This window comes from Apus apus, chromosome 16 (genome assembly GCF_020740795.1).
Source record: "Apus apus isolate bApuApu2 chromosome 16, bApuApu2.pri.cur, whole genome shotgun sequence".
Lineage (NCBI taxonomy): Eukaryota > Metazoa > Chordata > Aves > Apodiformes > Apodidae > Apus > Apus apus.
The window spans coordinates 6,584,583-6,608,259 of NC_067297.1; the positions used below are offsets into that span (position 1 = coordinate 6,584,583).

General features: G+C 50.3%; 2 protein-coding genes across 6 annotated transcripts in view; both read left to right on the forward strand.

Moving 5' to 3' along the window:
* The window catches only part of SEPTIN5 (septin 5), a 42,925-nt gene extending 24,525 nt beyond the window's left edge, over positions 1-18,400 (forward strand). The window contains exons 1-11 of one of the 5 annotated variants that reach the window (XM_051634462.1): positions 1,767-1,784; positions 7,737-7,833; positions 8,370-8,456; positions 9,014-9,137; positions 9,309-9,443; positions 9,924-10,041; positions 10,362-10,463; positions 11,386-11,482; positions 12,789-12,924; positions 14,458-14,560; positions 14,895-18,400. In XM_051634462.1, coding sequence (XP_051490422.1) covers positions 7,824-7,833; positions 8,370-8,456; positions 9,014-9,137; positions 9,309-9,443; positions 9,924-10,041; positions 10,362-10,463; positions 11,386-11,482; positions 12,789-12,924; positions 14,458-14,560; positions 14,895-14,951 — 969 coding nt within the window. In that variant the 5' untranslated portion in view covers positions 1,767-1,784; positions 7,737-7,823 and the 3' untranslated portion in view covers positions 14,952-18,400. Of the gene's footprint in view, positions 1-1,766; positions 1,785-3,670; positions 3,693-3,804; positions 4,129-4,166; positions 4,251-7,736; positions 7,834-8,369; positions 8,457-9,013; positions 9,138-9,308; positions 9,444-9,923; positions 10,042-10,361; positions 10,464-11,385; positions 11,483-12,788; positions 12,925-14,457; positions 14,561-14,894 lie in introns of those variants that run through there. The other 4 variants (XM_051634463.1, XM_051634458.1, XM_051634459.1 and 1 more) reach the window with 4 other exon arrangements.
* A 71-nt stretch (positions 18,401-18,471) lies between these two features.
* Positions 18,472-22,484, forward strand: GP1BB (glycoprotein Ib platelet subunit beta). Its single transcript, XM_051634467.1, has 2 exons — positions 18,472-20,140; positions 20,832-22,484. The coding sequence occupies exon 2, from the start codon at positions 21,002-21,004 to the stop codon at positions 21,614-21,616; it is 615 nt and encodes a 204-aa protein (XP_051490427.1). The 5' UTR covers positions 18,472-20,140; positions 20,832-21,001; the 3' UTR covers positions 21,617-22,484.
* Positions 22,485-23,677: the final 1,193 nt, after the last annotated feature.

Below are 23,677 nucleotides of genomic sequence, written 5' to 3' on the forward strand. Positions count from 1 at the left end.
TGGCTCTTTTGGAACTGTCCTTCCTGTCCTGGTAGGAAATAGCAAGGAACCAAATTTCCCTTCTGTGGGAAATTCTGAAAATAGCTTTGTCTGCTTCAGAGGAAAAGCATAAATGCTGTCATGGCATGACTGTACTGACCCTGCCAAGGCAGGGATACGCAGAATTTCACCAGCCCTTAGCACAGGCCAGGCTGGCCAGATGCATCCTCAAGGGGACCCTGTTGCCTGGCTCTATGCTGTTAATGGTGTCTGGACCAGGCCAAGGTCAGAATTTCCTCTCCTGCCCCTGTCCCAACCTCTCATTTCTGCTCCTTGCTTGTCGCGTTCACAGATGCACTGAGCTCCGTGTGACTGATCTGTGCCTGGCACTGCTGCCAGCTTCCTTGAGCACTGGGTGTTTTTCTTAAATGGGTGTATTGCTTCCAGCTCCCATGACTGTGGGATAGCACAGCCCTGCATCTGCTGTTAATTAGGGCTGCTGGTGAAGTGTAGCTCGTTGTTCCCTGGGCCAGCAGTGTGGAGTGCAGTCTGGGGGTTTGCCCCTGCCTGCCCTCGCCAGTCTGATGGGCTGGCTGCTCCTGGGGAGCATTTTCTAAGTTCCAGACAGCTGCCCAGTGATGAATTTTGCCTTCTGTGAGTTTACATCCAAATACACAAAAGAAATGTGTTTTCTCTCCTCTTCTGGAGAGCCCATCTGCAGCCCTGCAGGCTAGAAATCCCCTCTAACAAAGGGAAAAAAGTAGGACATTGCTCCATTGCTGCTAGTGCACAGCCACAGTTCTTCCTACATGTGTTGTGTCTTCTGCCTAGACCAGCCCCTCAGGCTGTGCTTGCCATGAGCCAGCTTTTACAAGCCAAAGGAGAGTTGTAGAAGGGTGGGAGTGTGGTTTGGCTCTGCCCTACCTCCATTGTGTAAGCAAGTGCTCAACACAGCAGCAAATATGGAGGAGCTGGGCTGTGCCAGACAGTGCTCATTCATTATTTTTTTGCCTTTCTCTTTTCCTGTCACAGTTTGACAAAGAAGGGCTGGTCCATGAGGTGGGATCAGCTTGTTGCCCTGCAAGTTGGCTTTCACTGGCTGAGGGATCTGAAGGTTGGGGCCAGGCACATCTCTGCTCTGACAGCCAGAGGCCTGGATTCTGCTGCTGATGCTACTGCCTTCTTGGAGCGATAAGAGGTGCCTGTGGGCCATAAGGCAGTAGAAGGAGACACTTTGGTTTTGCTACAGATCTTGCAAGTGCAGTTCCCTCCTGAGGTCTGCTACACACTGTGTGAGAGATGTCCTTTGTGCTATTTTTCCTCTTACGAGTGTTGTACATCAGATTTCTTTTTGGAGGAGCAGGCCAGGGTTTATGCTGGGCATTTCCAGGGGCTGTGTGGAAAGGGCGGGCACAACCAGGGAGGAAGAAGCAAAATAACATTTGGCTTTAGGAAGTTTGCACACAAGCCAGCCTGTGCCAAAGGCTCTGTGTGTGTCATACAGCATGTCTGAGGGAATAAACATGTCATCTCCTGGGCCTGTCATTTCTGGTTTGAGGACTCTGGGTAGGAGAGGAGCCAAGATGAGCATCTGAGAGGCAGAGGAGGCTGAGTATGGGACCAGTTGACCCTCCTTCAGCATTTTGAAAGCCATAGCTCTCTGTAGCCAAGATCTACCCTTCTGGGTTTCTTTTCCTAAAATGTTCTCTGTGTTCCCAGGCATGGCCTCCTGGCTGGAATTCCTCCCTGGCTGCCAGTCCTGAGAGCAAGTGTGATGTGCGAGAGCTCAAGAACCTCAGGAGACAGTAGGTCCTTGTTTCTCTCTGCACTGTCAGCACAGCTCCTGGGGCCACAAACAACACTGTGGTTTTGTCGCAACCAAATCATTGTTAACTTCATCTGTGATCCCAGCTCGGAAGAATGCTGTGAGTTGGTGCAGTGGGGTTGTGGGGACACAGCATGTCTCCATGTGCCCATGGAAGATGCTTGTGGTTGGTGGCTGTGTGACCTCAAACAAGGGTTTACCAAGCCATGAGAATTCATGAAGGTTGGAGAGGGTTTGCTTGCAGCTGTTGTGGTTTATGGTGTGGAAGGACTGGTGAAACCTGTGTGTTATCTGAAGTAGGTTTGGATGTATCTTCGGTTTACCTAGTGCGGACAGTGTGGTCCCTTCACTGCTCCCAAGTTATGCACAAGCTGCAGACCCTGGTGGTGAAGTCTTCCAGTCAGGGAAGTAGGGACTAGGTATTGTGTACCTGGGAGGAAGATGAAGCAGCATGGGTGTGGCCTGACCTACCAGTGGTCTGGGAGGACTTTGTAGTGTTACTGGCTCCCTGAGGAATGGAGCAACACTGCAAAGCAGGGAAAGAGCTGCAAAACAGAGACACATCCTGCGAGGTGACAGTTTCTGCCACACTGGATCTCAGTCCAGGCCTTCCGCTTTTCTGTTATGCTCAGAAATAATCTGGAACAAAACCCAGTGGGTGTAATTTAAGGGTGCTGCTCCCTGGCAGGATGGTTTGGGGAATGGCTTCATGCGTGTGATAGAATAGCTGCTGTATAGCAAGAGTTTTTCTGCTTTGGGAAGGTTTCCCAGTTCTCCTTTATTTATTTTTCTCAGCTTTTAGGACCTTGTGCTTGCAACTTCTGAAGTCTCAGCTTGGAGGTTGGCAGCATAGGTAGAACACTTCTTTTTTTCTTCTGCTTTCCTTTTTGCCAATGTGTGCTTATGTAAAAAAAACAGGTTTCTAAAGACCTTTCCATTCTCACAGCTGCTCCCAGACTTAAGGCCACTGGAGACCTTGCACGGTAACTTGGTACCTTATAGCAGAACCTAGTGTCAGCCACACTTGGGCAGCCCTGGCTTCTGGCCTGAGGTGACCAGGGCAGACCCTGCTGATCAGGTGCTATCTGGAGCTGTTGCCAGAGACCTGTGGTTCCCATGGAAGCTGCAGGAGCACTGGCTGGGAGGCAGGAGTGTGGCTGCAGCCTGTGTCCTGCCCCCTTTGTGAGCAGAAAGCTGCTCAGGAACCTGTGTGGCAAGTGGCAGGTTCATCCAGCGCCACCAGTGTTGCCATCTTGTGTAACTATATTATATGTGCTGTGATGTTAACCCCCTAGTTTCTGGAATCATGTGATTATATGAGATTATCAGCTTTTGTGTGTTTCAAATAAATTCCTGTTCAGTTTTTATGGCTGCACAGAGAAGCTGGGAAGCAGGTGTTAAGATACAGGTTCAGAACCCAAAGGTGAGGTTTGAATGATTTTTCAGTGCATGGTAGGGGCTTGCTGGGCTGGGTACTTCTGCTTAACAAACACACAATACACCTTTATATTGAGATGTCTTCAAAGCTTAAATGGTTGCTTTAAGGTCCAGAACACATCAGCTGCTGTTCAATTGGATTCAGGCTGCAGTGTAGCCTTGACCAACAGATGGACCGGCACCGTGTGGAGGCAGATCCACAACAAACAGGACTAGATCTGAGGGTTAATTTGGACCCAGCTTTTTCGGACCTTTCTGGACCTTCACTCACACTCACACACACACACACACACACACACACACAACCAGAAGTGGCTCATTTTCACCGAGAGCCGGTTTCCTTGCAGCAAACCTTTGTCTTGGCTGCGTCAGTCAGGATGTCTATGAAATCCTCCAGCTGAATCAGCCCAGCTGACAGAAGGAATCAGTCTCATGGCTGGAACAGCATCCGGTACGTGCACAACCTCTCTGCCGGACACTGGCAGAGTGAGAGACACTGCGTGGTGGCTTTTGTCCTGTCCTTGCTGGCAGGCTCCTCCCGCAGTACAGGCGGAGGCAGGAAATCCCGGGCAGCTGCCGTGCGAGCCCGCTCGCCTCGTCTCTCCTCGCCTCTCCTGGCCTCTCCTCCTCGCCTCGCCGGGCCGCCGTGCCGAGGCGAGCCGAGCCAGCCCGGCGTCTGTGTGCAGGCGTGGGCGGGGGGGCTGCCGCATGGGTTTCGCGAAGGCTGGGAGGGAACACATGGGTTGGGTTTTTTTTTCCTTGGCCCGCGGTGGCTGCCCGTCCTGCCGGCCGTGGTTATGGATTCGCTCATTATTCAGGAGCGGTTAGTGGAGCGGCTGCTTTCTCCCAGGACTCAGGCGCAGCGAAGCCACCCAGCCAAGCTGAAGGTACGGGCATGTATTTATAGCACAGTGCGAGCCGGGGAGCAGGAGGGGGGAGGATGGTGCCCGAGCAGACGTGTGCAGCACGAGATGAGACCTCTGAGGAGCAGAGGAGCGGAAAGGCGCTGGTAAGGGGGAGATGGCAGGGACAGAAAAGAGGGGAGCAGCCCCTGCAGGAGCAGGGTTGAAGGGGCGTGAGGAACAGCTGGGAGATGCAAGACATTTTTGTGTGGTAATTTGATGCAGCGATTCCCTGTCTGAGTGGTGTGTCTGTGCTTGGGGGGGCTCAGGGCAGAGCAAGCCCTGGGTGTGTGCCCAAACGCAGTCTGATTTGTGTTACCATGTTAATGCTGTCCCTTGCCAGCCTGTTTTCTTTGTGCAGCAGCAAATGCTGGTGGTGGGCGACTGGTTTTGCTGATACTCCCATGCTCAGCACCAGGCCCAAGGAAACAGATGTATGCAGGAGATGCCCCAGGGGCTATTTGCATTACGAATTTATGTAGCTTGCTGGAAATGAAAGGAAGCAAAGGGTCTGCTGCTCCTCTGGGGCTGGGCTATGCTGGTTCATGCTGACACGGATGTGTTGGCTGTGCCTGGCCAGAAGGGAAGGGATTGCAGGAAAGGCTGCCTGGGAGGGAGCTGGACAGCTTGTGCTGGAGGCTGTAACACTGAGATGCCCCCCCCCCCTCCCTAAAGAAGTGGAGGCAGGATCCTTCACAAGCTTCATAATTTCTGGGGCTTGCTCCAGACCTGGGGTAGGAGATATTCTTCATTTTTTCTGTGGTCCCATGGTGTCTAATATTAGCCCTTTTAAATATGCCCAGCAAGGCTCCATTTATTCCTAAGGTGAATGGTGAAGCCACATGAGGTCTGGATTGGTTTAAACAAGCATGTCCACCAGGGAGGTGAGGATGGAATTGGGAATGGCAGGAGTGATGGAGGCCATGCTGCCTTGGAGGTACAGGCAGCCCTTTGAACACCTCAGTACTGTGGATGGCTTCTCTTGTCTGCAGCTGATCCTGAATATTTCTGTGCCTCACAGGAACAGGGCTTGAACCCACCAATGCTTTGTTCCTTGGCTAGAATTCCAAGGGAGGGCACTGCCTGCTGAGGAGCCTTGGCCACCTCAGCTGGGTGGTGGAGGTTGTGAGGTTGTGGTGTGTTGCTTTGATGTCTGGTGTGCTGAGGGAGTACAGACATGTTTTGCTTGGCCTGGGGTGCTTTGCTTTGTAACAGGCCTCAAAGCTCTGCCATGTCTCTTGGTGGCCTCTGCTGTGGTGTGTGGGGCATGTTCCCAGGCATGTGCAAGTGGGATGCCAGTGGGAACAAAGGTATCATGTGGAGGAGGTGGTGGGAGAGGGGCTTCTTGTGCCAGAGCGCCGCTGGCCAGGGCCCTTTCCCGACAGCTGGACTGGGAGGGAAGTGTGGTGCAGTGACCAGCTGTCCCAGCTTGTATCAGCATGATGGGAGCTGGCTCATGAGCATCAGGAGCATGCTGAGGGGGCTGTGATGCCTCTAGGAACTCCCTCCGTCCAAACCTGTCATCTAGTTAATGGATTTTAGCTTTTCACAATGTAAAAAGCCAACTGCCTCCTTCAGTAGCCTTTCCAGCCCTCTCCATCATGTACATAGTTGCTCTGCAGATAATGTTTGCATCCAGTCCTAATGAAGATAATGACTGGTGTAGAGCTTTGAGCAAGGCAGACGCCAGGTTTAGGAGTCTACTCGGACTCCTTAAATGCCATGTTGATGTTGGCACGTTGGCAGAGTTGGTGGGACATGCCTGTTACAGTGCCCGAACATGGCTGGGATGGGAGCACATGTTGCGTGTCCCAAAGCCACAATGAGGAACTGTGGGTCTAGGCTGGCTGTGGTGCAGGGACGATGCTGTTGTTCTGGAGAGAAGGCTGTTAGAAGAAGGGGATCCTTCCCCACAATTTCCCCTGCATCTCCAGCCACTTCACCCTTGGCAGACATTCTGGCCACTGGCTTCTGCAGGGCTCTGCAATGCATCTGTGGCTGGTTGGAGGGGGTCATGGCTAGTGACAGCTTTTCCCCTTGCCCCTATGGCTGTCTCCCATGGCAAGGGAAGCTCTTCTCTTGGTATGGCACTCAGCACTGACCTTTCTTACTGCCAGGGGAATGACCGCATGAGTCAAGGGTAAAGAGCAGTGTACTGCACCGCGTGGGATTTATTCATTTCAAATGTCATGATTCCACTGACCTATGGGGAGGTAACCAGAGGTTCAGTAAATCCACATGTTCTTGTTTGGGCTGAACAGACACAAGAGATCAGGTTCAGCCAGTTACACTTGGCTGAAGTAAGTGAAGTTGTTCCAGAGCTCAGCTCCCCAGTGTCTCCATTGTCATCCCTTAGCCATCTAGGTTTAAAAGAAAGAAAATAAGCGAAATGCACCTCAGCCTCAGCTTTGGTTTTATTAGCATGTTACTGGTACTATTTAACATATTGAGTTACCAGAGAGAAAAGGTGATCATAGTCTTTCAAAAGTCTGGCAAAGATCAGGACAGGTCTCCTGCTCCAACCCAAAGCTTGGCTGTATGAGAAGCACAAGGAGAGGATGTTTTGTCTTTGTGCCACTGACTGAGCAGCACTGGTCCTTGCACTGAGAGTGTGGGCTGTTATGTGTGCACTTTGTGTTCATGGAGGTGTTTCATTGGGAAGCAGAGCCAGAGGGCCTGAAGGCAACCATGGCAGGGATGGGGCTGGTTTTGAGGAACTCCTAGGTCTGTGGATTTGCCTGTAGTGTGAATCCCAGGACTATGTTTCTTTTAAGTGATGCTAAAAGCAGTCTTTAGCTCAGGCATTTGGGGGTTCTTAGGCAGTAGGTAGCACTCCAATAATAGCAAATGTAATACCCTCACCAAAAGCATCTGACCTGTTTTTATCAATACTTCCACGTATTCCCAATTCCTGTGCTCCTAGAACTTCTGATTCTTCAGAAATAATACTAGAGATTATTCAGGGTTTCCTCTTACTCAGCTAGGAGTGGCTGTGACACAGCAAGAAATAATCCCCTCTCGGGTCAAGCAGAAGCCAAGCCTCTGCACCTTCCTCCAGACGTGGCTCAGGGCACCACAAGCCCTGAGGTGCTAAGTATAGTCAGTTTCCCATCATGTACTGCATGTGTCTCTGGAGAGAGAGATGCAGAAATGGCTTGAAAGATCTGGGGAGAGGTGACGTTTTGGTGACCCTGCTGTAAAGGGAGCCTGTGACTGTGCGGGAGAAGCAAAGAATACAGTTGTGTGTCAGTAGCAGCCCCAGACATGCTCTTTAGTGGGAACGGTGGGATGTGTATTTTCCCTTGTGTTCTCCATGCTGGGAGGCTGCTGTGAACTGCCATGTCTGCTGGTGGGAGCAGCTGAGCAGGGCTGCAGCTGTGGGGAGGTGGTCCTCTGTGCCCACCTGCAGAAAGGGCAGAAGGCCCTGAACCTAGAGGAGGTATGTGCCCTGCCCCACACCGGGCAGGGACCTACCTCTTCTCCACTCCTTGGCTCTGCCTCAGGAACTTTCTGAGTCCAGATCCCTCTTGCTGTGTGAGGCTTGAACAGGACTGACACACCCTGACCTGCTCCCCTCCACCTCTCCCTTGCAGGACCATGAGAAGCAGTACGTGGGCTTTGCCACTCTGCCAAACCAGGTCCACCGGAAATCTGTGAAGAAAGGTTTCGACTTCACCCTGATGGTTGCAGGTGAGACAGCCCATGGATGGAGGTGGCTGGGCCATATGGTGGGTACATGGAGAGGGCCAGCTCTCCTTGCTTCCCATAGGTTCTCTCTTAGCACCTGGATCCTCCTCTGGCTTTGTTCTCATCCTTTTCCCAGACCTTGCTTTGTTCCCCAGCATGTGTTGCAGTCACGCTGTTCCCCCAGGAGGAGTGGGGATCCTGACCACTTAAAACCTGCACGATGAAGCACCAAGTGTAGCTTCTCACACAGAGTACCTGGTCTGGGTGGTGAAGGCAAGGCCAGCCAGGGACTGAGAGAAGAAAGGGGAGGGATGATGGAGAAGCTGAGAGACCACATTTGTACAAGGACTGTGATATCTTACAGCAAAAGTCCTTCTATTGATGGATTAATGTGTAGCTCATTCTGAAATTCTGATAGCTCGTCTCTCTCACTTGTTTTGGCTCAGGATTCAAAGCCTTGTTCACAGTTTCATTTATAAGTCAATTAGTGGGTCATGTTGCTTGCTTTTCCCTCCTCCCCTTTGCACTTTGTCAATTAGGAGAGTCGGGTCTGGGCAAATCCACGCTGGTGAATAGCCTGTTCCTGACAGACCTCTACAAAGACAGAAAACTCCTCAATGCCGAGGGTAAGTTGGGGACAAAGAGGGGTGAATGGTTCTTGTGTTCACAGGTCTAGACTGTCTTAAGGACCAGGACTTTGGTTCTGTGCTTCAGCAGCTGCTGCAGGTTTAGCTGGATCCCAGCACTTGCTTGTGCTGCTCTGCTTTGCTGGCTGCAAGGCACTGGTATTTGAGCAGAAGGGGTTTGGCTATAGGGCTCTTCTGTCCTTTGAAGGGAAGACAAGGCTGCAGAGCAGCATTAGGCCTTTGGCTTGAGCTGTTGAGATTTTTCTTTTGTTCTTGAGTGCTGGAATGAGATAGGGATTCTCCTTCCCAAGTGACTGGACAAAATGTTCAGAACAGCTGGGCTAAAAGCACTTCAGAAGTTTGTATATCTTCTCAGAGTCTGCCTGCTGCTGGCTTCCCATAGTACCACTCCCTTGAGGCTCCTCAGAGGATGATCAGGGTTTTTTGAAACCCATGCTACTCCCTGTGCTCAGTAGCAAGGAGGGAGCCAGCTTGTCGTGCATGTGAGCAGGGATCCTGTTACTCTCTGGCATTAACTAATGTATTTCTGTTCAAAGAGAGAATCAACCAGACAGTGGAGATTGTCAAGCACACGGTGGACATTGAGGAGAAGGGTGTCAAGCTGAAGCTGACCATAGTGGACACACCAGGCTTTGGAGATGCTGTTAACAACACTGAGTGGTGAGCAGGCCACTGCTGCCTTCCTCCTAGTCCTTGGCCAACCTGCTTTCTGTGGGTGGTTCATAGGAAGGGGGTCTGGCAGCAGGAAGGGGATGATGCAGCCTCATGGTCCCTAGGAGACAGTGTCCCATTAAACACATGATTTTGTTTTGATTGAATTACCCTTCTCAGCTGGAAGCCCATCACTGACTACATCGACCAGCAATTTGAACAGTATTTCCGCGATGAGAGTGGCCTGAACCGTAAGAACATCCAGGACAACCGAGTTCATTGCTGCCTCTACTTCATCTCGCCCTTTGGTCATGGGTGAGGGCATGATCTCCCTCAGGCCTTACAGCCTATTTTGTAAATCAGGAGAAATAATGCCACACAGACTTGTACCTTCCTATCTAGCTAAGCCTGACTGATGGGTAGGAAAGGGAGTTTTGAGCTGTCCTCAATCCTTTCCCCTTGGTGGCTCATGTGCCAACTGAGCCTGGAGCAGCTGGAGGGGCCATGTTAGCTGCCTGCAGCTGAGGGCAGCTGGACAGAGACTCTGGGCTGTGTCCTGGGCAGTATGTGGCCTGCAAGGGAATGAATACCCAGCATGTGCATGTGTGGGACACTCAGGAGCTAAAATCTGAGACAGCTTTCCAGAAGATAAAGCCCTAGCTGAAGACTGTCTGATGCCATCTCAGGCTCATGTGACGGTGCTTTCTTTTTCCTTTCATGGTGGGTGGGAGAGGCTGAAGGGGGAGCTGCCCTGTGTGACCTTGCTCACCACGTGCCTCCTTGTCCCTGCTGCAGACTGAGGCCTGTGGATGTTGAGTTCATGAAAGCTCTGCATGAGAAGGTCAACATTGTGCCTCTCATTGCCAAAGCTGACTGCCTGATCCCCTCCGAGATCCGGAAGCTAAAAGAGAGGGTGAGATGCTCTTTCTCTACAGGGATATATCTGATGTGGCAGCAGGGATGTGCTGAGGAGGGAGGGAAGCAAGTGTACCTGATGTATATATATGTACATATAAAAATATAGTGTTTGTGTGCATGTATCTGCAAATCTAATTGCAGCAGTGGTCTGCTGTGAGAAGGGAAGTGGTTTCTGAAGAGAGGCCAGCTCTAGAAGAAACATCAAATCCTTTCACTACCTGTAGGCTATAGCAAGCCCATGGTAGCACAGAGAGCAAATCCAGCATTTTTTATTATTCAGAGTTGTCCTTTTGTTTTTGTCTTGCATGGAAACAGATCCGGGAAGAGATCGACAAATTTGGCATTAAAGTGTACCAGTTTCCTGAGTGTGAATCTGATGAAGATGAGGAGTTCAAGCAGCAAGACAGAGAGCTGAAGGTAAGAAGCCTGCTGAGCAGGGGCCTGGGAAGTCTGTCTCATGGGTATGTTGGTTGTTCCTCAGGAAGTCAGAGCTGTCCTATGTGTGCCAAAGGCCTGTGCTGCTGGTATCTGCAAAACAGCCTACACTGGCTCATGTGATAGGTGGCCTGGAGAAGGTGCTGATGTCCTTGCTGGTGCCATGAAGTCAAGTGTGGCAAGAAGACATAGCACTTCTGCTCTCCCACCAGGCAGTGTCAGTCTTTCCTCGGTCAACCCCAGCTGTATGTTTGAGATGGAGACTGGGTTATATGGCATTTGTAAGCACTTATTTCTGAGTGAGGCCATCAGCAAGGAGGAGCAATTTGTGGGTGATGAGGCACCACTGTGGCACATCAGTTGCATGGAAGGAGGCAACATCATCATATAGGCCTGTCTGGAGGCCCCAGCAGCCCAGGCCTGACACTCACCCAAGCTGAGCCAGCCCTGCAGGAGCATGCAGTATGGCCTTGTTTCTCCTCACAGAGGGGGGCAACATGCTTTGGTTCCCTTCTGAGCATGGAGGAGCACAGCCTCTACCTTCCTCCACAGTCAAGCTCTTGGCCTACATTGTCCCACTTACTTGGTGTCCAAGCCTCTGTGTTCTGGCTTCCTTGTAGAGTTTTCCCTCAAAGAAGGAATGCAGGCATCTGCAGAGACAGCTTCTCTCAGGACAACTGAGAAGGACAGGCTGGGAATGAGACTACCTGCAGATCCTAGTGCCTTAGGCTTTTCTCTGCAACTGGGTTGTGGTGTCCTGTGCTGTGGCAGGTGTGGATGTCCATGTGGCTTTTCTACCTGCACTTTCTTTCTCCTGTTCACCTCCACTTGAGCTTGGACCTTGGGGGAGGGATCCATGTGCAGCCCGGGGCTGTGCTGGGCTCAGCAATGCCTCTCATTCCAGGAGAGCGCCCCCTTTGCCGTCATCGGCAGTAACACCGTGGTGGAGGCAAAAGGCCAGCGGGTCCGAGGGCGGCTCTACCCCTGGGGCATTGTGGAAGGTGAGTGTGGTGCCTGGGGGCCAGGATAGGCAGGGATGGTGGGCACGTGCAGTGGGGATGTCAGGGGGAAGCTCACCTCTGCCATGACTGGCTGTGCCACCTTTGGCTTATGGCAGGGACAAGGTAGGGTAGAGACAGAGGCACTGGGACCTGCTCAGGAGGTCTGTTGCTGGGGGTGTAGCAATCACCCTGTCTTTGAACCCATGACAGAGTGAAGAAGAGAGGCTCCAGTGTGAATAGAAGAATAACTAGGCTTTAATACACTAAGATATGGCCCCTTCTTAAGGGGGAAGGCTGGGCATTGCCAATTTAGTTTCTGGGAGGAGCCATTGTCCTCAGCCAAACTGCATCATAAACCCTCCTGCACTCTTCTACTTCTCTTGTATGTGCTGGACTTGCTGCAGTGGAGGTTGTGCTGGTGCATGATGTGTTTTTCCTCTAACTTTCTTCCCTTTCTAAAGGGAGAAATTTCATAAAACGCATCGGCAGAATAACCCTAACATGGCTTTTGCTGCTGTTGCTGACTCCCACGTGCTGGCACATTGCTTTAAGGTCTTGCAGCTTTAGATTCCTCAAGCCTGTATGTGCACTGGTGGGCTGGTGCCAGCTCCTTGGGCTGCCCAGCTGCTGCCTCTGCTCTCTCACTGGCTTGAGAGGGGACTGGGCTTGTTGGGGTCCTGGCATTTGGCAGTGGGATCAACTTGGTGAAATCCTGGGCCTGACCCTGGCAGCTTCCCCAGCCCTGCAGAGAGGTAAATGGAGATTGTCAAGGCAAGCACGTTTCCCTGTAGAGTCCTGCAGTGCTGCCTGAGGCCTCCCTCTTCATAGTAACAGTAGCTCTTTCAGCTCTCCAGACCATTGTCTGCTAATGGCTTTGCTCCTCAGGGACTGATTCAAGTCCTTCCAGGAAACTGTCCTGCCTAGAGTGGCCTTTTGACCAGTCCTAAATTCTGAGGAGACAGTTTGCTTCCAGTGCTCACTGTTGTTACAACAACATGGGAGCAGCAGCATCCTTCAGGGCTCTGCTGTATAGGTTTAATTAACCCTTTTACCCAGAAAAAGTCCTGGGATCACAGTGATCTCAGGAGCCTGACCTTGGTGTTGAGAAGCATAGAGCATCATCGAGGCCTGTGTCAGGGCCAGGAGGAAGAGCCCCAGGCACTGGTGAGGAAGAGTGGAGGGAGGATGGGGAAGGACTCCTGGAGGCAGTTTTAGTCCCCGGGTTGCCTGCCAGGAGGTGAGAAGGGGCTCCCTGGAGAGGGCTGGTGAGGTGCTGCATCCAAGCACTCTGTTGTTGCTTCTGCAGTGGAAAACCAGGCACACTGTGACTTTGTGAAGCTGCGGAACATGCTGATCCGGACACACATGCACGACCTGAAGGACGTCACTTGTGATGTCCACTATGAGAACTACCGAGCTCAGTGCATCCAGCAAATGACCAGGTGGGTGCCCACCACTTCAACTGGAGGTTGCAGAGGTCTCACTCTCTGCAGCGCTGGGGTTGCTCTCAGAATGGTTTGTTGGTCAGGAGGCTGTGGGACTGCTGGGGACATGCTGAGCCTGGGGAATGACACTAGGAAGTAAAATAGCAAATCCAGGTGTGTCTCCCACAGCCTGAACCCATGTTGGGAATACTTCTGAGAATACATGTTCCTGTCTGAGGATTCCCTACACAGATCTTGGGACACAAGACTCTTTTGAAGAGCTGTTCTTAACATGGGGTGAAATACATCCAGCCTAATGAAACAGGATAAACGATCTCTGGTGGGTGTGTGTGTTGCCAAAGAGGAAGGCAGTCTGCAGTTCTGTCCAATTGACAGCATACCCCTTGGGATGCTGCTGTTTCTTAGACAGCAGAGCCCAGGCAATTAGCAAGACTCCTAACACATCTCCAAAGATTTCTCTGCATTGTCTTCCCGTGACATTTGATTCTTTGTGGCTTTAGTCACAATGATCAGAAAATAGAAGGGAGACCACTCATAGGCTGCTCATTTGAAATCTCTATTTTTCCTTCTTCCTTTCATGACTGAAATACTGGTGGCAAATTTTAGGTTTAAGCAAGTCTTGGCTCATCTGTTATAAACCATCCCCTTCACTTCCTGCCTGAACTGACTGCCTAGCTCTGTGCTGCCACGTTGCAGAGCAGAAATGGCTGCACTTCACCAAGGAACAGTCAGTCCTGCATGTGTGCAGACGTGCAGGTTTGCACATTCTGTTCACACACAGTGTATCTCAGTACTTTGGCATAGCAGGCAAGCCTGTATTTTTCAGCAGTGGGAATAGAGTCCCAAAATAGCTGTTAAGCACTAGAGATCTGTGAGAAGTGTCACAGCTGCTATTTAGGTAGGCTGTATATCTATTAAAAGAAGAGCACGATGTAAAAGCAATTGTTCAGCTTAAGAAAAGCTTAAGTTTCGTACCGTTTCTCATGCCATGGCTACTTCCCGGCCAGTGAACAAGTCTCATAAAATCAGAGCATGCCCATTTCTGCAGTGGGATAAGAGTCCTACTCAAGAGAGACATTTTGGGAGGAGATCCCAAGCTCCAGGGCTGGAATTGACTTGATAATGAGCCAGTGGTGACTCCAAGTGGTGAACGCCTGCAAGTGACATCTTGAATTCCCAGTTCCAGCCCAGACGTGTTTGGCCATTACCATCCCCTCTTCACCTGCAGAGAGCTCCTCAGACTTTGGGAAGCAAGTCAGCTCCTGCCATTGTCTCCTGCTGGCACTCGCGTGCCCCCCCGACCTCATAAAATGAAGGCTTTTTTTATAAGACTGGCAGTGATTAAACTGCTCGCCTGGTTTTATCTTCCTGGAAAAAAAGGACTGTGGTGAGTATGTGGTGCCTTGTGGTTGCTGATAGTGTGTTGATACTATGTACATGTGTAGGTATGTGCACAGATGAGCCAGAGGTGACCAGATAAATTGTCTGTACACAACTGACTGCATTTTTTCCTTCTCTCCATCTCTCTAGCAAGCTGACTCAGGACAACAGAATAGAAAGCCCAATTCCTATCCTGCCTCTCCCAACACCGGACACTGAGACAGAGAAGCTGATCAAAATGAAGGATGAGGAGGTGAGACCCATTTCTTCTTGGGCCTCCTTGGTATGAGAGCTGGAATCTGAGGAGATTCTCCAGGATTGCCTCATAGAGGCTGTCCTGTGTCTTCCCACTCCTGCCTCTCACTGTCATGGGCTCCTGGTGTGGAGGATGATGTGAAAGCTGTGGCTTCAGCTGTCAGAGAAATATGGTTCTATTCCACGGGAGATAGAGATGGCCATGTGCTCAGGCAGGAGTTAATACTCTCGGAGGGCTCCCTTTGTCAGTTCCAAGGGACTGCCCCAGTGCAAGTCACCAGCTCCTGGCCACAGCAGACCCCTTTTGACTCTCTCTTCTCTGTCTCATGCAGTTACGGCGGATGCAAGAGATGCTGCAGAAGATGCAGCAGCAGATGCAGGATCAGTGAGAGGCAGGTACCTGGAGGGCAGAGGGAATCCCCCAGTGACCATCTGAGGCCTGGCAAGAGCTGTGGACGTTTAGAAAAGGTTTCCTGTTGTATAGAGACTTGTGGGAAGAGCTGTACCCGCTCCCTCTAATTTATTAGCAGCATTGCTGGCTTTGTGGTCAGCTGGATTGTGGAGGAGGCTGTTCACTTAACAGTTTACTGATGTGTTTCTTTTTTAATATTTTAATTATTTTTTTTTAAAAGAAAATAACCTGGCAAGTCTCTTAAGGCATCCTAAAAAGAGAGGGGAAAAAAAAGAGATCTCCCTATCCCATGTACTAATCTCTTGATTGGGAATGCTCTCTTATTTTAAGTCTTGGTTTCTCTGGTGTACAAACTTGAAGACTTTCTGTGTCAATGCACGTAAATGTTTACTCCCAACTGAGGTGCTGTGCCCCACTCCCTGTTCCCCTTCTCTGGGGCCAGCACAAGCATTGTAAAGGCAGCCATACCCTCTTGTGAGTTTGACCTGTGCTGCTCAGCCCTGGCCCTGAGAGCTGGGGCTGTGGGTTTCTCTGTGCACTGAACTGCTCAGGGGTCCTGATAGTTCCCTGGTTTCTTGCTTGGAATTTTCTGAGGTTTTATTGTTTAGTTGGTTGGTTTTGATTTTCCTGTCAAGAAACTCCAGGATCTTTGCACTGAGCAGGAAAGGGACTGAGGTCAGTTTGAAGAAAATTACTTCTACTGCTCTCAACTATGTTTTTCTGGCAGAGAGGATGAGTTGTTGACTATTGCCTGCAAGGAGGAGATGATGGGAGTGAGCACCTTTCTGGCTATGGTTTCCTCCTTTGGCAGGCCAGAGGTGTTGGTAGAGGAACCTCAGGGTGCTGCAGCAGCTGGGTGAGGATATCAGACTGTTCCCCACACACGTTTAAGCTCTAGTCATCCAGCTGCATTGTGTCTCCAGCATCTGCTCTCTTTGAGAGCACCATGGCAGCCAGAGTGCTTGGCTGGGACTGCTTTGAAGGGTGTAGGAACCCTGGGCAGAGGTGTGCCCTACCCTAGGCTTTCCAGTCCCACAAGTGCATTGCTGGTTTTGAGCTTCTCCTGGGGAAGGGGCAGTTTTTGTAGGCTGGTATCAGTGATCTGCAGGCCACTTGTCTAGGCAGGAGTTGGGTCAGCGTGGTAGGTGCAGGAATGTCACTGTGTGGGGCTGAGCGGACGTGGCACTGGCTCCCCTGCCCTTTCCCTGGGACTCAGCCCTTCTCCCCTGCCCCATTCCCTTTTCCTGTCTCTCAAGCACTGGGAAGGCTGGTGGATCTGCTGGACAGAGATAAGAACACTCTTTGGGCAGCAGTTTCTGTCCTGTTCTTACTTCCTGGATATTTTTAACTTTTGACTAGCCAGAGCAGAGCCCCAGCATGTGATGTGCCTGACAGGGCAGGCCTCAGCAGCAACACTGCCACACTCACAGGGAATCAGGACTGTTGGAGGGAGAAACACTTGGCTCTTCAGTCCAGGGTGTGCTGCTGTGGGCTGGGCCCTTCTGCTCCTCTGGCTTTTGGCCCAGTTCCTCTGTCCCCTTTCCCCCTTTGTATCTGCTTCTCCATCTCTGACTCTCCCTGGGTTGGAAGCACAGTGTTGGCCAGGAATAACCAGGCCTTAAATTCTGTTGTTAGATGCTGTGTTGTCTGATTCCCCTGTGGGGCTTTAGAACCCTGATCAGAGCTCACCAGTGGTGAGTATGTTGGCTGGTTCCAGTTACTCACTGTACAGAGCCTCTGCTTAGCCAAAACATGGGCTGTAGGGGCAGGGGAGAGACCCTGGCACAGTGTGGAAGGATAAAGTGAGGTGGAAGCCCCTTGGGAGAAATGTGCAAGCTAGGCAAGAGCAATGTCCAACAATGTGGGTTGTTTTGTTTTTTCATTCTTCCCTTTATTTGACTCTCAAGTGACCGTGGCAGTTCTAGCCTAGGGCAGGGAAAGGTGCAGCATGTCTTTAATCACATGCAGGACCAAGCTGCTTAAGGAGGAAATGTGACCTTTATCTGTGTGATTGGCTTATTTGAGCAGTGGAGTAGCCTGAAACAAGAGCTTCCTCCAGGTTTTCTGGGGCTGGTTTGCTGCTGTTCAGAGCAGGAGGACTGCTGAGTTCTCAGCTTTGTATGTGTTAGTGTAGTGGGAAACACCTTGTGGTACCCGTCCCCTCTTTTCTTTCACTAGTCTTGTCTGTGAGGAGACTGTTCCATTGCAAATGAGCCCTGTCCAGCTGGAGATGTTCCTCTTTCCAACAGATTAATTCCTGTAAGATAAAGGAGACCTTTACCCTTTTGCATGGATGTAAAAGAGCTTTTGTCCTGGGCTGTGGTTGGAAGTTCTGTTTGCTGGTGAGAGCATGGGGGACACTGGTCACAGGCAGGCAGGATTGCTGAGGGTGAATCTGCCCCATCCCTCTGGGTGAGGAGAGCTCAGTGCACATGGCTCCTCCATCAAGTCCATAGTCACAAGTCTGTCCTCTACAGAGAGCTGAAACCTTTGGCCACCAGCTGGCAAAGAGGGTTCAAATTGCACTTATTAAAAAAACACAGAGGAGTGAGGCACCAGAGATGGCCTTTACAGAGGAGCAGTGGTGCTGCTGAAATCAGGCCTCCACCTTGGAGGTTCCCAGGCCAGAGCACCAGAGTTGGGGGCTGCCTTAGAGACTGACTTTGAGGAGCACCAAGGCCTCGACTCTATCCTGCAAGGTGGCATCTGTTTATTAAAGGAGGACTGTTGCACTTGAGCTGCACAGTAAGTGGAGAAGAGATTCCTGAAGTTGGCCATTTGGCTCTGGCAGTGAGAAGTGTGAATAGGAAAGTAATTTAACACCTCCCCTCACACAACCCTCCACAGCCTCATATGGACCCCAGTGTCCCCAGGGGACATTCCCACACTTCTGCCAAGCTTTACCCTGCCAAGTGAGTCCCTGCAGGGGTGGTGTCCCTCCTGCAGAGCTGTCTAAGCAGCAGCTGGGGCTGTCGGTAGAACATCTCAGACCTTGTGCCGGACTGGGAAGGGAGCCATGGCCTGAACTCCGTATGTGCTGCTGCTGTGCTGGTCCTGCCTGTGCAGTCCTTGCTGCCTCCCTGCATGCCTCCCCCCAGAGAAGTAGGGGTTCCCACTCTTGGTGCTCTGAGATGGCATTCCCTGCTCCTCCTCACAAACCCTGCTGTGCTTTAATGCTGGCTTGCTCCTGCCATGCAACTTCCTCACCCCCTGCTCCATTCCTAGGCTCTTTGTTTCCTGTTCATCTGTTGGGTTATTATATATATATATGTTTTGTAAATTTCTGTTTGAACATTTTGTCATTGTGAACAAAGAAAAATGAAACCCTTTAAAACATATCCATTTTATTAAATGATTATTGTTATTATTATTAATAATGTTTACTACCTGAATTGATCAGTGAAATAAATACATGCAAAATCCCAACCTCTTCCTGTTTAATTTCCAGTCCCCTTGAGCAGCATTGGTGAAACGGACTGTTTGTCCTTTTATCCAGTTCCATTGGAGCAGGCTCCAGGCAGGGCTGCCTGTGTGGGATTTCTGGCCTGTGTTGCTCAGAAGCTAGATGAGATGATCCTGAAGTTCTGTCTTTAAGCTTCCCCTAGGAGTGGTGTCTAAATCAGCAATGGGCAGCTGGGCAGAATCCAGTTCCAGGAAATCCATTTTGTAAGTAGCCAAAGGAGCATTGCTCAGTCTGTGCTGTATGCAAGGCCAGGATGGGTCTGGCTCTAGATCAGTTCCATGCCACACCTGCTCTGAACACCTGCCTGTGAGTAAACGTAGTACCAAATGCATTAGTTTGCTTAGCAAACCTACCCTGCTGTAGTCAAGCTGCTCCCTAGAGGAAAGCAGGCCCTAAAGGAAAAAACTGGGTGGGTTTGTTAGCCTGAGATTTGTTTCCCACTCTGCTTGCCTGCCACAGTGAAATATCTGGGATAATCTGCTCCAACTTACTAAAAATTGAACTTTAAATTGTTTTGTTTAGAGCATCAGAGATTTTCCTGTGATTAGGGCCAAATTCTGCTGTTGTTTACACCCTAAGGTCTCTGCACATTCAGGGCATTCACAATTTCTGCTCTGTACAATGTGCACAGTACAAGGTGATGGTGAATTGGGCCCAATGGGGCAGCCATTTCACAGTGTAGTTCTGGTGGCCTTATTCCAGGGAGCATACCGAATGCCTGGAGTCAGGCTGATGGCACAAAAATGTCTGTGAAGGTGTGATGGCCTTGAGAAGATATGATTCTGACTAAATGCAGGTTTGACCCTTGGATTTATCTGTTCAAGTATTTCTGTAATGGAAATTCTGAATAAAGGATGTGGTCAGTCATTCTCAGTAGCTGCAAACTGGACTCGTTGAGAGCTGCTATCTCACTTGGCCATCAAAAGAGCAGTCCCTCACAGCACCCTCCTTCCCAGTCTGTTGTCTTTCTGTGAATGCAGCTAGTTAGTTCATTTTGATGTAGTTGGTGAAATGCCAAGAGTTATATTTTGCCCCTTACAAAAATCAGTCATTGGAGGATGAAAGTGCCTGGAAGATCTTTTTCCTTGGCTCAACTATTGACACCAGTGTGGTCACTAGAACTCCATTTCTTTCAGGAGATCTTCCAGTGCTCATTAAAAGTAGATTTGTGCCACTGCTTCCAGGGAATCTGTAGGGCCAGCACACTGTGAGGTGCTAGGTCTCACCACTCAGCCAAATGCAGTCTTCCTGATGAGATGGGAAACCAAAGGCCACAGTGCTCAGGGAATGCAGGACAAAGCAGTAATGTCACCTTCCAGGTTGAAAGGCATTTTGAATTATTACTTTGCAATTGAGACTTTGTGATGCTTCTGTTTGACTGAGCTTGTGGGCCCAGAATCACAATTACCGGTACCATCAGCATCTCTCCCAGCAAACATGTTCTTGCTGTCAGCTCCCAGTTCTTGGAAGACTTGCTCAGTGAAGCCTCAGCTTCCGATGACATGCAGCAAACTTGCAGGAAGGCCTCATATGGGAGGTGTCCCTGGGATGAGCCTGGCCCTTATCTTGCCAGCCAGCTGCAAGGGGATTATCCGGGAGCTCAGCTATGCAGCTGCAAACACTCTCTTGCACTGGCTGGACTGCCTTAAGACCTTCTTCTTGTGTTGTAAAGCCAGCAAGAAAGCAAGGACTGAACTACTCTGGTAAGTCAGTAAAGCTACCTTCTCTTCTTTTTTTTTCTCTTTACATTTGGTTAACAGATTGCACAGAAAGACACTGCCTTGCTGCAGGTGTGTGTGATTGTTCACCTAGACTTACAGCAGCTTGTGTTCAGTGATGGCATGAGGCTGCAGTACAAAGACAGCTCATGGCCCTGTGTCTCCCAGTATGGTCACAGCTCCAGAAGGAGATTATTCACCTGCTGGAGCAACGTCTAGCATGTAAAACTCTACTGACCTCCACCTTTAGTGGTCAGAAGCCTCTCTGCTGGCCAAGGACTGTTTATCACTTATTTTCAAGACTGAAAAGGCTATTTTTTACTTGTGGTAACAATAAATTTATTTCTGAATCTCCTCTAGCAGTTTGCATGAACAAAGCTTTGCTGAAAGATGTCGTTCAGAGCTATGATATGCAGTTTCATATTACAGTTTTTGATTCCTTAATATAAATGTTCTTGGCTACCCTGGTAATGCAGCTTCAGTAATGATGAAAATACAAGCAGCTCTGCATTTCTTGGGACTAGTGAAAATGAATTTGATGGCTGCAGCTAAGCTTCTCAGTAGCCATCTGTTCACAACCCACCTAAAATCCAGGGTTGGAAGACCGGGAACATTCCCTCTCCTATAAGGAGAGACCAAGAATTTGCACAACATCTCTTAACTCCTCTCTTTTCAGAGCTCTCACATCTCCTGTGAAGAACATCAGATTCACCCAACTTTAGAAACTCATCCTCAGAACAAACCAACAAAAGACCTGGGCTGTGGTGTCAGTCCCAGAGTGTGTGGTGTCTGCTTGCCTGGTCTCCACCTCATCCAGTCTCACAAGGGCAGTGTTTGCAGGTGAAGATGAACAGTGGAATTCTCTTCTTGTCCCTCCTTGGCTTCCTCCCACTCGTGATACCCACGTGCCCTGTGCCATGCAAGTGTGCCACCAGCATTATTGACTGCACATCAAAAGACCTAACTGTAGCAAAACTACCAGTTGCTTTCCGCCCTTCAGCTGAAATTATCCACCTTGGTTACAACAGGCTCACCTCGATTCCCAATGGGCTCTTTGACAACCTGAAGAGCCTCCAGGTAGTCTACCTGCAGGGCAACCCTTGGGAATGCAACTGTGACATCCTCTACTTGCACTCCTGGCTCCAGTGGCAGCAGAACCGGACCTTGTACAGGGATTTGAGATGTGCCTCCCCAGCTCACCTGCAGGACCGGGTCATTGCCTATCTGACAGAAGATGAGATCATCTCCACGTGCCAGTACTGGTACTGCAGCCTGGCTCTCCTTTCTCAGCTCTGTCTCTTCATCCTTCTTTTCCTGCAGAGTATCTTGGTTATCTTCATCATTGTCTACCTGCAGAAATTTCGGAGAATGACCGCTGAAGCCCAGAGCACCACCCAAGATCTACACCAGCATGTAGACACCTGGGAATCTTCCTCAAGAAACCCCTACAACAGTGATTAACATCACAACCCTGAAGTCCCTCCTCTGCCTTGGCTGATGCTGTGCCATGGTCATGTGGCTTGAAATATCCAGAGGGAACAATTCAGTGTGGTGTCTCATCCTGACTGCAGTCCAAAGCAGGACATGAACTGATGAAAGACTTGGTCTTGTGTTTTTTAATGCTTTAAACTCTTTAGCATTATTTTGATTGCTTTGCTGAGCTGGGTGTGGTTCTGGTTTGATAGACTAAGGAGAAATAATGAACTACAGCAACCAGAACTGACTTGAACTTCTCATAAGCTCCAATGAGGGCTACAGTTCTTGATCCTTCCTATGCTAGAGTATTTTCAGCCGTACTTTCCATGATGCTTCTGGTTGCATTAGGTCAGGTGAGGACAGATGTGGACAGTGAACAGTTAATGTACTAGACAATGGAGAAGTACACTTTCCTTGATGCTAACACAGGTTGTTTTAGTAACATTGGACAAGTGACTTTGTCTTCTCCTGCCTTAGTTGCCCATCAGTAAAGGGAAAGGTTGTTTTTTTTTTACTGGATGCATCTTTTCCAATGTTCTGTAGGAGGGAGGGAGGGAATGTTCAGGAACCTACCCATTTTACCCTATCTTCATTCCTTTTAAGCTACGTATAGTTTTAATACTGACTTTGACATGTACTGAGTCAGACTGGGGCCCTGAATGTTTGAGAAATTAACCCTGAAGCCAAGAGTTGTAGAGACCAGAGGCTCTTCTTGACTGTGCCTGTACAGAACCTGGCCCAGGAGATCTGTTTATCTTTGGAGCCTCAAACTGCAAAACCCACAAACCTGCCTACTGCTCCTTATGATGTCCCTTAACTATTTTTGAAACAGAGCAAAATTGAAATAAAATAATGATGCATAATGATATAAATGGCTTATTTTTCTGCACTAGTTACCTTGCACTCTTGCACTCTGACAGTTGCTCTTGGTTTCTTACGCTCAAACTCTCTGCCAAGCAGAACAAATACCGAAGGCAGGTGGAGACGTTACTAGAAGTGCTCAGTGGGGTTAAACTTGGGCAGCTCCCGCCTTCCACCATGGGCCAGTCTAACGGGGGAGTTTGTTCTCGTTCCACTGAGGTGTTGCGTATTTTTTTTGTTGTTTTTTTGTTTGTATGGTGGGGGCTGGCGAGGGGAAGGGCCCCCCAGGGGCAGGGGTTCCCCGCTCTGCAGGGATCTCGGCTCCCGCAGGACGGGGCCGCGGGCGGGACGGGCGCGAGGCGGCGGCGCCGGGCGCCCCCTAGCGGTGCTGCTGAGCGCGGGGCGCGCGGGGCCGGCGAGGGAGGGCGGGAAGGAGGGGCTGCCTGAGGGGAGAAGGAGGGTCCCCCGCCTCAGGGGGCTTCACCTCGGCTCGTCTCATCTCAGGGGTCTGTGCCAGCCTCAAAAGTATGAAGTATTGCAGCGGAAGAGGCCCCTTGCTCGGGTGGAAGTTGTGTGGACGGAGGCTGAGGGGAGACGATGGGGTCCTGTGTGCAAGGCCGTGCTGAGGGAAGGCTGGCACGCAGGGTGGTGGATGGCATCAAAGGCTGAAGAGGACATTCACCAGTCTGTGTGCGCCCGGGCCAGCCTGATCTGAGGTAAGTTAGCCAGGGCTTTGCCTCAGGGGGCCTTTTTTCTCTGTTTCGTCTCTCTGCCCCATGTCTGTCCTGCACTTACTCTCTGTGGCGTTAGCCTGACTGGATGTTGCAGCGTAGCACCCAAGGAAATAGAGTTCCAGCTCAGATTCGTTCTTTTCTTCTGGGAATTGGACCTTGCTGAGCTTTGTAGCCAATGTGCCTCTTGCTAGAAGCTGTGATATCACCTGCAACATCAGCAGTGACCATGGCCTCCAAGGTGGGGGGTGGGAGACAGACAGCTCCACCGAAGAGCCTGCTCTGTGGAGAGACTGAAATTGGTGCTGCGCGAGGCCTCCTGATGCTCTCAAGTATCTGATTTTTAAGTCCTGTTGTATTCTTTATTCCACCTCCCCAAGGAACAAACTTTCCATAGGAATAGAAACTCTGTTTTCTGGCTTGCTCTTCCACAGTGTTATTTTCCCAGAATCAA

Excerpts from the sequence above, each read along its gene's own strand:
- GP1BB (XM_051634467.1), top strand. The coding sequence starts at position 21,002 with ATGAACAGTGGAATTCTCTTCTTGTCCCTCCTTGGCTTCCTCCCACTC.